The following is a 12,024-nucleotide window of genomic DNA, read 5'->3' as shown; positions in this document are numbered from 1 at the left end:
CGGTTTGAAAACAAATTTTCTTTTAAAAAAAAGTGGAAGAGCATTTAGTGGTGCAGTGACAGCGCTGGAGCTGAAAATCCATTACAGGCCAGGTCCTCAGCTGGTGTAAACTAGTGCATTTTCAGGGATCCTTCTGGGCCTTGGGAAGCAGACAATAGCCATGAAGCAGTGTGCTTCAGCCATACCCTCAGCAGCACCTCCACCCCACCAGTCACAACCCCCATGCCAGGGGCTGGGAGTGGGGCTAATGTAGAGATTTTATGCCAGCTCTACAGCAGCCAGGAAGGACTCCTGCACAGAAGCGCTAATCACAGGCCATTTCTGCCCATGTTAAAGCCCCTTTACACTGCCAGATTGGCATAAAGAGGCTTTAAAATTGGGCCCTAGGTTTCCAGGACAGGCAGAACCTAATAGCAAACCCTCAAACCAAAGAAGCAACCAAGGTTCATAAGCAGGTTATTTTATTATTTACTCATTACAGTGAAACAGCAGAGCTAGCTCACACACATAGCAAGCGAGCACTGTCCCCCGCCCCGCCCCATGGTGTGCTTTCCCCAAGAAATAACTGCTCTCTGACCTGGGATCTGGCCCTTTAAATCTGGGAGAGATACCCAGCTACAACCCTAGGGTGGCTTTTGAATTCAGGAGTTGTGGATTTGGATCAGAGAGAGGATTTAGTCCAATCCGGCTTCCCCTTCCAGGTTTTGTATGTAGTTGCGATGCAGAATGGCGGCTGAAGCACCTGCCCCACTGGCACAGCAAAGCCGGCTGTATGATAAACATCAGTGGTTGGAGAGGTGACTGATTCACGGAGATGAAGTGGAGGGCTCTCCCCAACTCACCTGCCAGCAAAACAAATATACATTAAGTGCCAATCCCATGGGAAAACTCCAGTCAACTTCAATGGGATCAGGACTGGGTCCTTATTCAGGAATAGTGCAGAGTCTGCAAAATTCAGCCAGCCTCCACTGAAGTGACATCACTTGCAGGAAAATAACTTTAAAAAACTAGACAAAGCCCAATCCCTTCCCCCACCCATGCACAGGTAAGCCATAAAGTAGCAGTTTATAGAATCATAGAACATTAGGGTTGGAAGGGACCTCAGGAGGTCATCTAGTCCAATCCCCTGCTCAAAGCAGGACCAACACCAACTAAATCATCACAGCCAGGGCTTTGTCAAGCCAGACCTTAAAAACCTCTAAGGATGGAGATTCTACCACCTCCCTAGGTAATGCATTCCAGTGCTTCACCACCCTCCTAGTGAAATAGTGTTTCCTAATATCCAACCTAAACCTCCTCCACTGCAACCTGAGACCATTACTCCTTGTTCTGTCATCTGGTACCACTGAGAACAGCCGAGCTTCATCCTCTTTGGAACCCCCCTTCAGGTACCGGAAGGCTGCTATCAAATCCTCCCTCACTCTTCTCTTCTGCAGACTAAATAACCACAGTTCCCTCAGCCTCTTCTCGTAAGTCATGTGCCTCAGCCCCTTAATCATTTTTGTTGCCCTCTGCTGGACTCTCTCCAATTTGTCCACATCCCTTCTGTAGTGGGGGGACCAAAACTGGACACAGTACTCCAGGTATGGCCTCACCAGTGCCAAATAGAGGGGAATAATTACTTCCCTCGATCTGCTGGCAATGCTCCTACTAATACAGCCCAATATGCCTTTGGCCTTCTTGGCAACAAGGGCACACTGCTGACTTGTATCCAGCTTCTCATCTACTTTAATCCCGAGGTCCTTTTCTGCAGAACTACTACTTAGCCAGTCGGTCTGTAGCAGTGCATAGGATTCTTCCGACCTAAGTGCAGGACTCTGCACTTGTCCTTGTTGAACCTCAGATTTCTTTTGGCCCAATCCTCCAATTTGTCTAGGTCACTCTGGACCCTATCCCTACCCTCCAGTGTATCTACATCTCCCCCAAGCTTAGTGTCATTTCCGGACTTGCTGAGGGTGCAATTCATCCCATCATCCAGATCATTAATAAAGATGTTTAACACAACTGGCCCTAGGACCGACCCCTGGGACACTCTGCTTGATACCAGCTGCCAACTAGACATGGAGCCATTGATCACTACCCGTTGAGCCTGACAATCTAGCCAGCTTTCAGTCCACCTTATAGTTCATCAGGGCTGGCTCCAGGGTTTTGGCCACCCCAAGCAGCCAAAACCACAAAAAAAAAAAAAAAAAAAAAAAAAAAAAAAAAAAAGCCACGATCACGATCTGCGGCGGCAATTCGGCGGGAAGTCCTTCACTCCAAGCCGGAGTGAGGGACCGTCCGCTGAATTGCCGCCGAATACCTGCACCTGCCGCCCCTCTCCGGAGCGGCCGCCCCAAGCACATGCTTGAGAAGCTGGTGCCTGGAGCCGGCCCTGGTTCATTCATCCAATCCATATTTCTTTAACTTGCTGGCAAGAATACTGTGGGAGATCGTATCAAAAGCTTTGCTAAAGTCAAGATATATCACATCCACCACTTTCCCCATATCCACAGAGCCAGTTATCTCATCATAGAAGGCAATCAGGTTGGTCAGGCATGACTTGCCCTTGGTGAATCCATGCTGACTGTTCCTGATCACCTTCCTCTCCTCCAAGTGCTTCAAAATGGATTCCTTGAGGAATTGCTCCATGATTTTGCTGCGGACTGAAGTGAGGCTGACCAGTCTGTAGTTTCCTGGGTTCTCTTTCTTCCCTTTTTAAAATCTGGGCACTATATTTGCCTTTTTCCAATAGTCTGGGACCTCCCCCGATCACTACGAATTTTCAAAGATAATGGCTAATGGCTCTGCAATTGCATCAGCCAACTCCCTCAGCACCCTTGGATGCATTAGATCTGGACCCATGGACTTGTGCATGTCCAGCTTTTCTAAACAGTCCTTAACCTGTTCTTTCACCACTGAGGGCTGCTCACCTCCTCCCCATACTGTCTTGCCCAGTGCAGCAGTCTGGGAACTGACCTTGTCTGTGAAGATGGAGGCAAAAAAAGCATGGAGTACTTCAGCTTTTTCCACATCTTCTGTAACTATGTTGCCTCCCCCATTCAGTAAGGGTCCCACACTTTCCCTGACCTTCTTGTTGTTGCTAACATACCTGTAGAAACCCTTCTTGTTACCTTCACATCCCTTGCTAGCTGCAACTCCAATTGTGCCTTGCCCTTCATGATTACACCCCTACATGCTCTAGCAATATTTTATACTCCTCCCTAGTCATCTGTCCAAATTTCCACTTCTTGTAAGCTTCCTTTTGGAGTTTAAGCTCACTGAAGATTTCACTGTTAAGCCAAGCTGGTCGCCTGCCATATTTGCTATTCTTTCTGCACATTGGGATGGTTTGTTCCTGCGCCCTCAATAGACTTCTTTAAAATACAGCCAGCTCTCCTGGACTTCTTTACATATCAGTTCTCTAGGGGAGTCTAAGTCTGCTTTTCTGAAGTCCAGGGTCTATATTTTGCTACTCTTTCTTCCTTTTGTGAGGATCCTGAACTCAACCATCCCATGGTCACTGCTGCCTAGGTTGCCACCCAGTTCTACTTCCCCTAACAATTCTTCCCTGTTTGTAAACAGCAGGTCAAGAGGAGAACGGCCCCAGTTAATAGAGGCTGCTCTAAATAAACCAGAAATGTCCACTTCCAGACAAAGGTTATGGCATCTCATGCTGGGACTGGAGCAGGGAGGTTTTTCCAGATATAAGACTTCACTTTTCCCTACAGACAAAACTTCTGGATCCTTTCCCAGTAGAGGTAATGGAGCCAGAGGAAATTCCATCCAGTTCTAACTCTTCATTGGGGATGGCCCATCTGCACTGACAAGATTTCCACCCAGGTTTTGTTTGCAAGCTTCCCCATTTGGATAGTTACCTGAATGTGTGTCAAAGCCAACGCCTTCCCAGCTCATTCCATAGCGAGTGATGAATGGAGCTTGCAAAGAAGCAAAGGGAAGGGAACGTGGAGGTGCACAAGAAAGGAGAAGTTCTGTGCTGGGGTCTAGGAGACATGGGATTCCCCTTTGATTTGGATGCAACTGAATCTCACTAAGACTCCCAATGCTGTTCTCAGATGGATAAAAACACTCAGGGGACAAGGCACCTCAGGAGCTACAACAGACCCAGATGGATGTGACTTTTGGATGCTGGTATTGGAACAGAATAGAGGATCTCTTACCATCTTGGTGCTGGTAGTGACAGCGGACACGGATAGACTAAAATTTTGAGTTGTGGGGCTGGGTTTTCTTGTGCTTTTAATCCATCTCCTGTACTCCTCTCTCACCTGAAGAATAAGGGACATGGTCACTACATCATGTAACTAACACCCTCAGACCAGGCCACTGCTAGGCCCGTGAAGTCACTGGGTGGCTGATGACGCGCCAGGGGCATTACCTGGCGATTGAGGAGACAGTGCACCAGGAAGATGAAGGCTCCCTGCAGGCTGTTGACAATGGTGAATAAATACGCCATGACCATTTTTGCTGAGCCGACTTGGAAGAGACCAAGACTCCATGTGCAGCCCAGAATGAATAGCTGGGCGATAGCTTTAAAAGTCAGTAGTCTGGATAAAGGCAGACGGAGAGATCCTGTTAGAACGACCTTGTGGTGACTGAGTCAGGGGGCTCTCGGCAGTGTGGGGGAAAACAGCTGGCACCCACTTTACTGTATCTTAGGGTTACTGTCAAGACGAACACAATGGCAACTTATGCCTATAAATCTCAATTACAATATTGTGCCCAACCATCATCCCCCAACACACACCTTCCCCTCCCACAGGTGGCTCTTCCAAAGCAAATGGTTCAACCTCTCATTACGTGCATGCCACACTCTGAATGTGCCGCAGGACTTACTGCAAGAGCCTCACTGATCTAGCAGTCTCTTCCATACCATTACTTCCACTGACTTCCGCGGGCTTTGGAACAGACTGCAACTGTCATCTCAATATCCATCCAGGGACCAACATGATGCACATGGCAGAAAAGTATCTCCCATGAGGATCCTTTACTGCCATAGACTCTCCTCTCCTCTCTCCTAACCTGAGCCTTCAATTGCCACCCTGGCTGTGCTGTGTCTAATTTAAGGTCCAAAACAGCATACCCTTATTCATGCAAATTGTCCTTATTTTGGCAGATGGTCCCGTGATGTGAATTTATCAGCTCCTTGGGCAGTGAGACTGTTACTCTCTCATCGAGCAGAAAGTCGCCAAGATAACCTGGAAACCCTACAGTGGCATGTGCTCAGCTGTATGGTGGCAGCAATCTGTGGGGAATCCCACAGGAATTCCCATACAGGAGGCTCACTGGACCCTTCTAGTAGATTTAGTGCTGTCCTACCTGGTGTCTTTGAGAGTGGACACATCTTCATTAAGGGAGGAGAGTTTGTCTCTCAGGATCCAGAGGGTTACAAGAAAAAATGATAAATTTATCTGTGGAAACAGCATGAAATATTCCTTGTAAAACATGCCAGCCAAGGCCAATCTCTCTGGGATGAGACTGCTGCACACCAGTGACTGCTCTCTGGGTCATACACCATCCCCTGCCAGATCTTGATCCCAGGCTGTGCAGGGAACTATTGGCATAGGCAGGGCTGCAATGCATCACATGTGATCCTACAGCCACAGGGCCACATTCTGCTCTTATCTGAATCTGGAGTGACTCCACTGATTCCAATGGAGTCTGCAGTTATTCCAGATTTAGTGCCATGTGATTTGGCCCAAAGCTTCTAGATCCCGTCTATAGAGTATTCCCTTCAATTCTGAGACTGCAATTAATTCTTAATCCGCTGCCTGAGATGGGGAGGAATCTGCAAGGACATTTACTACCTTTATCCCTTACAACGCATGCACCCTTCCTGCAACACATGTACCCTTCCATCCTCAAACTCCCCACGCTGCATCCACCTTCCCTTCCCCCATCACTTGGATTATTTACCGGCCAGGCTGGACAAGGCAAGGGACAAAACTATCCTCATTCCGGCAGAGGTCCCACTTCCTTCCATGGCAGCATTGCATTAGTAATGACATATCATAATTATTATTAATCATATTATGGTAGCACCCAGAGGCTCCAGCTGAGACTGCACTGGGTTCTGTACTCACACCTAGAAAGGGGCAGCTCCTGTCCTGAGCATTTGTTTGCAAAATAACTAGGCAAGACCACAGGCACCAGCTTCCCCGAGCCCCAGAGTGCTCAACACCCTGCTCAGCCCCAGGCCCGACCCCCACCTGACCCCTTCTCCCAAGTCCCCACCCCACCTCTTCCCACTCCCGTTTGTTCCCAGCCCCGCCACCACCCCCACCCCACCCTTCTCCAAGCCCCTGCCTCTTCCCACACAGTTCTGCCCCCTTCCTCCCAGCTCCTCTTGCACACCACAGAACAACTGATTGCGGCAGTGGGATGGAGGGGAAGGAGTTGATCAGTGGGGCTGCTGGCAGGCAGGAGGCACGGAGCAGGTAGTGAGGGAGCTGGCTGCCAGTGGGTGCTGAGCATCCACTAATTTTTTTCGGTGCCTATGGGCAAGACAGACATAGGGTGGGAGGAGAAACAGAGGTACAGCGAGGGGAAGCTACTTCCCAAGTTAACACAGCAGGCCAGTGGCAGAGTCAGGTCTCCTGACTCACAACCCAGTGCCCGACCCATTCACCCTGACTGCCTCCATAGAATGTAGGCTGTTGTGTTAGGGGGAAATCCTGCACTGGCCAAAGAGGGGTGGATGAAATGGGATCTTATAGGATCCTTTCATCTTAAATTCTCTGGGAGATATTCTTCTCTTGGCTCCACTGGAGTCCACAGGGTTGCAGAGGTGAGAGGAGAATGGGGCCCTGTGGTTCTGTGAGGTACCCACCAGGATTATGGCACAGACTGGTCCCAGGAAGCTCCAAATAAAGCCTCTCTCCAGGTTGAGCCAGCAGCTAAAGGGAGGAGAGATGTAGAGGTACAGTGACATTAACATGAATTCTTTAGTACTTTTGGCTGCTGGGGTAGAGAAGCAGATTGTTCCAGGGTAAATATAGATTCAAAGGGAATTGCTCAAAAGTTTTGGAGTGTCTCAAAACCACATTCTGATTTTAGAGGGCCTGAAATCAGTGGAGTTACTCCATATTTACACTAGTGTAAGTGCTCTAGTGCTCAGATGCTACAGTGACTGGCATGGAATAGGTGTCTTCATGGAGAGAGAGAGAGAAAAAGGAACAGAGTCTGGACAGCTATGTCCCAGGGTGCTCTGAGATGATGCATCCCATTGTAGAGAAGTTCAGGACCCCTGGGTGATGTGGGGGACACAGGGGTTTGGTGGATTTGAGGGGGATTGTCAGGACTTTGTACAAAGCATTGAGGACATTTTCCTGCCCACCCAGTACCACAATAAAAAAAAAAAAAAAAAAAAAGCGCCAGGGATCTAGAGTCAAGCTGGCTTATGCCTCCATCCTCATTATCACTAGTGACTGAGCCATGGGAGGTGTATTATTGGGGTGCGCTTTAACTACACTCCTTGGGGGCTCAGTCTTACTGGTGAGGGGGGAAAGGTCCCAGCTTTGGCAGTCACATTGCAGGTGGAGTTACTAGTGAAAGACCTCAGCCAAAGTCAGATTTGGTGTACCCCAGTGCAACCGCATGGAAGTCACATCCTGACTCCCCTTCGGGATGGACTTGGCACTTACTATTGGGGAGTCCCATAGCCATCTGAGTTGAGTGCTGCAGAAATAGCCACTATCAGGGCTGGGGATCCGTAGCCGAACAGGTACATGAATCTCTTCTTGAACCGGTTGGCCCTGGTGTAATTCATGACCTTCAGGTTCCTGACGGTGAGGAAGAGGTGCAGCCCCTCCAGGAACATCCAAGTGAAGCAGGCCAGGAAGAGGTAGTGTAGGAAGCCAGCAATGACAGCACACACCACCTGAGGACAGGACAAGACAGAGCTCTGGGACTTTGCTTCTGGGTGGGGGGACTTTTGTGAGGATCACATAGGGTTTTTTATTAACACATCTCTCCAGTTACAGAGCTCTGCCAGAGACAATACGTTCTTCAGTCTAAGGGGGGCTTGTCTAAGGGCAAACTGGCTGGCCCTTTCAATCATTCAGAGTCCAGCCCGGTCCTGATCTCCACTCAGAAAAGATGGTTTCTGGGAGTTGTAGTTCCCAAATGAATCATGGAAATTGTTGGATACTGTGAGGAATCCTAGGAAAGGGAGCAGGGATATAAACAAGTTCCTGGTCCTCATAATAGGGAGAGACGTGGAGGGTGTAGGTTCTCTTCTCTATATCTGCTTTAGGGTATAGGTGTCTTGCATCTGCCCATCAGTGTGGGGGCAGAGAGGACAGGCAGGGGACTGTGACTCTGGAAATGTGGGTTCCTTTGTCTGAGTGATGGAGCCAACAAAGAAAAGGGAAGGTTTTCACCCATAGAGATTTCTTTTGGAGGGGAGTAGATAATTATTTCTGTGGACTAAAGAGCATGGAATAAATGTTACCATCCAGCTGAGGGTATAAAAAGGTGCTGGGGTGAGGGGAGCTTTAGAAATGCTGACAGAGGATCTGGACACAGCTCAATTTTAAACCAAGAATAAAAGTGGATAACAGACCTGACTACCGGTGCGGGTCACCGCGGTGAGGAAGAGCAGGTTGGCCAGGAAGAGGCAGAGGCAGAGCTGCAGGTGGAGGGAGGTGCTGATGTTGCGGATGGAGCGGCACAGGAGGAAGGTGAGGATGGCAAGGAGGAGACACAGCATGGAAAGGGTCAGTCCCATGTAGGTGATGATGGTCAGTGGGTAACTCTCCTGTAACACAGCAGAGGGAGAATCACCAGTGAGCCCTATGACCCTATATGGAATATGGGTGAGCATTTATATTATGCAACAGAGTCCTGTGGCACCTTTAATACTAACAGATGTATTGGAGCATAAGCTTTCGTGGGTGAATACCCAATACAGCTGTTAGTCTCAAAGGTGCCACAGGACACTCTGTTGCTTTTTACAGATCCAGACGAACACGGCTACCTCTCTGATACATTTATATTATGGATACCAATATTACAAAATTGCAATGAATCTTACAAGGTATGCCATGTAAGATATCAGTAGAAAAGTTATGATTTACTAAGTATGAGAATCTTGTTTATATGTATGTATCCTCTTTGCATCGTGAGTTATAAATGTGTGTGATATATCTCTGCTGTGTTTCTGGGTGACACCCCCAGACAGATTGGCATCAGCACTGTACAGTCTGTTTGATGGCCCATCAAGGGTAATTAGCTATACCAGCGTTTCTCAAATTGGGGTCCATGAGCCCCGCTGACCAAGTCCTCCACCTCCCTCCCAGTGTCTTCTGCACGCTGGGGAACAGCTGTTCAGAGGCATTGAGGAGGCGCTGGGAGGGAGGGGAAGTGGGAGGGGAGGTTACTATGCAGCGTTCAACCGGGCAAAATTCCCACTGATTTTGCCCAGATCAGAAGCTCCGAGTCCAGCCCTTTGATCTGAGTCTCACAGTGAGATACCTCCACTTCGGTGTGACCCATAAGGAGTGCGAAGCTGGAGAGATGGTCACAGCTGCAGATGGTGTGAGTGCTGTTCGTGTGGAGAACAGTGCAGCCATCCTCAGCCCAGGTGCCTTTCCCAGCGATGAATTTCCAGTGAACGCAGTGAGCCTCTTCCTCCTCTTTCTTCGCCTGGAAACAAAAACACCATCATCCTCTTCCTCCTCCTCCTCACTGGATCATGGGGAGAACACGGTTTCTTTTGTCACACATCTCTAATAGACAATAAGAAACCTGAATTCACCAACAGCTTCATGGCTCTCATTGTGCTGCACCTAACAGCCATTTGGGACATCTCATTGGCAGTGGAAATACAAGTGAGATCCTCCAGTTCCAATAGCAAAAACAAGCCCCCAATCCCAGAGCTAAAGTGGTAATTCCCTTAACTCTGAGCACTGAAGGGTCTATGACACACAATTTTGCAGTTCCAATTTGAGCCATTAAAGGCATTCACACACCTGCCCACAAATATCCACATGCGCCCTAACAAGTTCATTACTTTATCAAAGAAGGCACCATCTCATGCTGTTTTCCTGAACTCTGCTATCTATAGGGCAGAGGTCCCCAAACTGTGGGGTGTTGCCCCTAGAGGGACACAGAGGAACCTTCAGATGGACATGACAGGCCTCGGGTCAGCCACCATGGGGGGCAGAGAGGGAGCACCACCCAGCCCCTTCCCACCCTGAGCTCTGCTCTGGTCCCACCAGTAGCCGCATCCCCAACTTCCAGCCCCATGTCTGGCAGCGTCCCCAGATTCAGCATGGCTCCATTCACAGCCCCAGCCTCTTGCAGCTCCATTCCCAGCCTAGGATGGGGGAAGGGGCGGGGCTGGGAACAGAGCTGCACCTAGCCATGGGCTCGGCTGCTGGCCCCACCACAGCCTGGTCGCTGCGCCACTCCCGCCCCCAGCCTCAGCCTCCAGCCATGGCTCTGGTCCTGCTCCTGGCCCCAGACCCACCCCCCACCTGAATCCCCAGCCTCAGCCCCCTTATCCCTGTCTGTGTCCTTTCCCACCTCCCCCGAGCTGCAGCCCCGCTCCCGGCCCTGGCTCAGGGGGAGGGGCGTGAATGGGCTGGAGGGGTGCGACCCTCAAAAGTTTGGGGACCACTGCTATAGGGAGTTGCCTTCCAATTATTCCTGCTCTAAGGGGTGAGCCAGACAGTTGTTACTCCTGAGCATTTTACATGATGAATCATAATCCAATCAGGCCTGGTGTGAACCCTATGTAACGTCCTCCCCAGAACAGCCCCCGTGTCAGGACTGAAGAAGCTCCCTCTCTTTCTCAGATAACTGTTTCTCAGTCCAGAAAGACAACACAACTCAGATGCCCTGCAGGAGATATACCTTTTAAGTGACCACCTGGAGCCCTGGGCACAGAGCAAAGTAAAAAGATCTACACTCACCTGTCTATGGCGCAGAGTGAAGTTCACAGGTTTGGAGATATTCATGGGCCTCCCATCTCCAATAGCCCCACTCACCACCCTGGAATTCAGGTGAAAATTCCTCAATTTCAGCCAGCCTCCACTGAAGTGACATCACTTGCAGGAAAATAACTTTAAAAAACTAGACAAAGCCCAATCCCTTCCCCCACCCATGCACAGGTAAGCCATAAAGTAGCAGTTTATAGAATCATAGAACATTAGGGTTGGAAGGGACCTCAGGAGGTCATCTAGTCCAATCCCCTGCTCAAAGCAGGACCAACACCAACTAAATCATCACAGCCAGGGCTTTGTCAAGCCAGACCTTAAAAACCTCTAAGGATGGAGATTCTACCACCTCCCTAGGTAATGCATTCCAGTGCTTCACCACCCTCCTAGTGAAATAGTGTTTCCTAATATCCAACCTAAACCTCCTCCACTGCAACCTGAGACCATTACTCCTTGTTCTGTCATCTGGTACCACTGAGAACAGCCGAGCTTCATCCTCTTTGGAACCCCCCTTCAGGTACCGGAAGGCTGCTATCAAATCCTCCCTCACTCTTCTCTTCTGCAGACTAAATAACCACAGTTCCCTCAGCCTCTTCTCGTAAGTCATGTGCCTCAGCCCCTTAATCATTTTTGTTGCCCTCTGCTGGACTCTCTCCAATTTGTCCACATCCCTTCTGTAGTGGGGGGACCAAAACTGGACACAGTACTCCAGGTATGGCCTCACCAGTGCCAAATAGAGGGGAATAATTACTTCCCTCGATCTGCTGGCAATGCTCCTACTAATACAGCCCAATATGCCTTTGGCCTTCTTGGCAACAAGGGCACACTGCTGACTTGTATCCAGCTTCTCATCTACTTTAATCCCGAGGTCCTTTTCTGCAGAACTACTACTTAGCCAGTCGGTCTGTAGCAGTGCATAGGATTCTTCCGACCTAAGTGCAGGACTCTGCACTTGTCCTTGTTGAACCTCAGATTTCTTTTGGCCCAATCCTCCAATTTGTCTAGGTCACTCTGGACCCTATCCCTACCCTCCAGTGTATCTACATCTCCCCCAAGCTTAGTGTCATTTCCGGACTTGCTGAGGGTG

General features: G+C 49.4%; 2 protein-coding genes across 3 annotated transcripts in view; both read right to left on the bottom strand.

The window, feature by feature from the left end:
* Positions 1-444: 444 nt before the first annotated feature.
* The window catches only part of LOC101941572 (adhesion G protein-coupled receptor E3-like), a 52,556-nt gene continuing 40,976 nt past the window's right edge, over positions 445-12,024 (bottom strand). For both annotated transcript variants that reach the window (XM_065575495.1, XM_065575494.1), the window contains exon 16: positions 445-842. In XM_065575495.1, the coding sequence (XP_065431567.1) occupies positions 807-842 (36 nt within the window). In that variant the 3' untranslated portion in view covers positions 445-806. The remainder of the gene's footprint in view (positions 843-12,024) is intronic.
* On the bottom strand, positions 6,409-11,008 carry LOC135977019 (adhesion G protein-coupled receptor E4-like). Its single transcript, XM_065575496.1, has 5 exons — positions 10,914-11,008; positions 9,472-9,642; positions 8,561-8,755; positions 7,641-7,876; positions 6,409-6,893 (listed from the first exon to the last, which is right to left on the bottom strand). Exons 1-5 carry the CDS (start codon positions 10,956-10,958, stop codon positions 6,659-6,661), a joined length of 882 nt encoding a protein of 293 aa, XP_065431568.1. The 5' UTR covers positions 10,959-11,008; the 3' UTR covers positions 6,409-6,658.

Source organism: Chrysemys picta, chromosome 22, assembly GCF_011386835.1.
Source record: "Chrysemys picta bellii isolate R12L10 chromosome 22, ASM1138683v2, whole genome shotgun sequence".
NCBI classification, from domain to species: domain Eukaryota; kingdom Metazoa; phylum Chordata; order Testudines; family Emydidae; genus Chrysemys; species Chrysemys picta.
Note: the sequence above shows the minus strand (reverse complement) of the source record. Positions and strands in the feature narration are given on the sequence as shown.

Bases quoted from the DNA above. Each gene is read 5' to 3' on its own strand.
- LOC135977019 (XM_065575496.1), bottom strand. From the start codon at position 10,958: ATGAATATCTCCAAACCTGTGAACTTCACTCTGCGCCATAGACAG. The intron at 8,756-9,471 runs GTATCTCACTGT...GCTGTGTTACAG, and splicing joins TGGGTCACACCGAAGTGGAG to GAGAGTTACCCACTGACCAT. The intron at 7,877-8,560 runs GTCTGTTATCCA...TCCTGTCCTCAG, and splicing joins TGACCCGCACCGGTAGTCAG to GTGGTGTGTGCTGTCATTGC.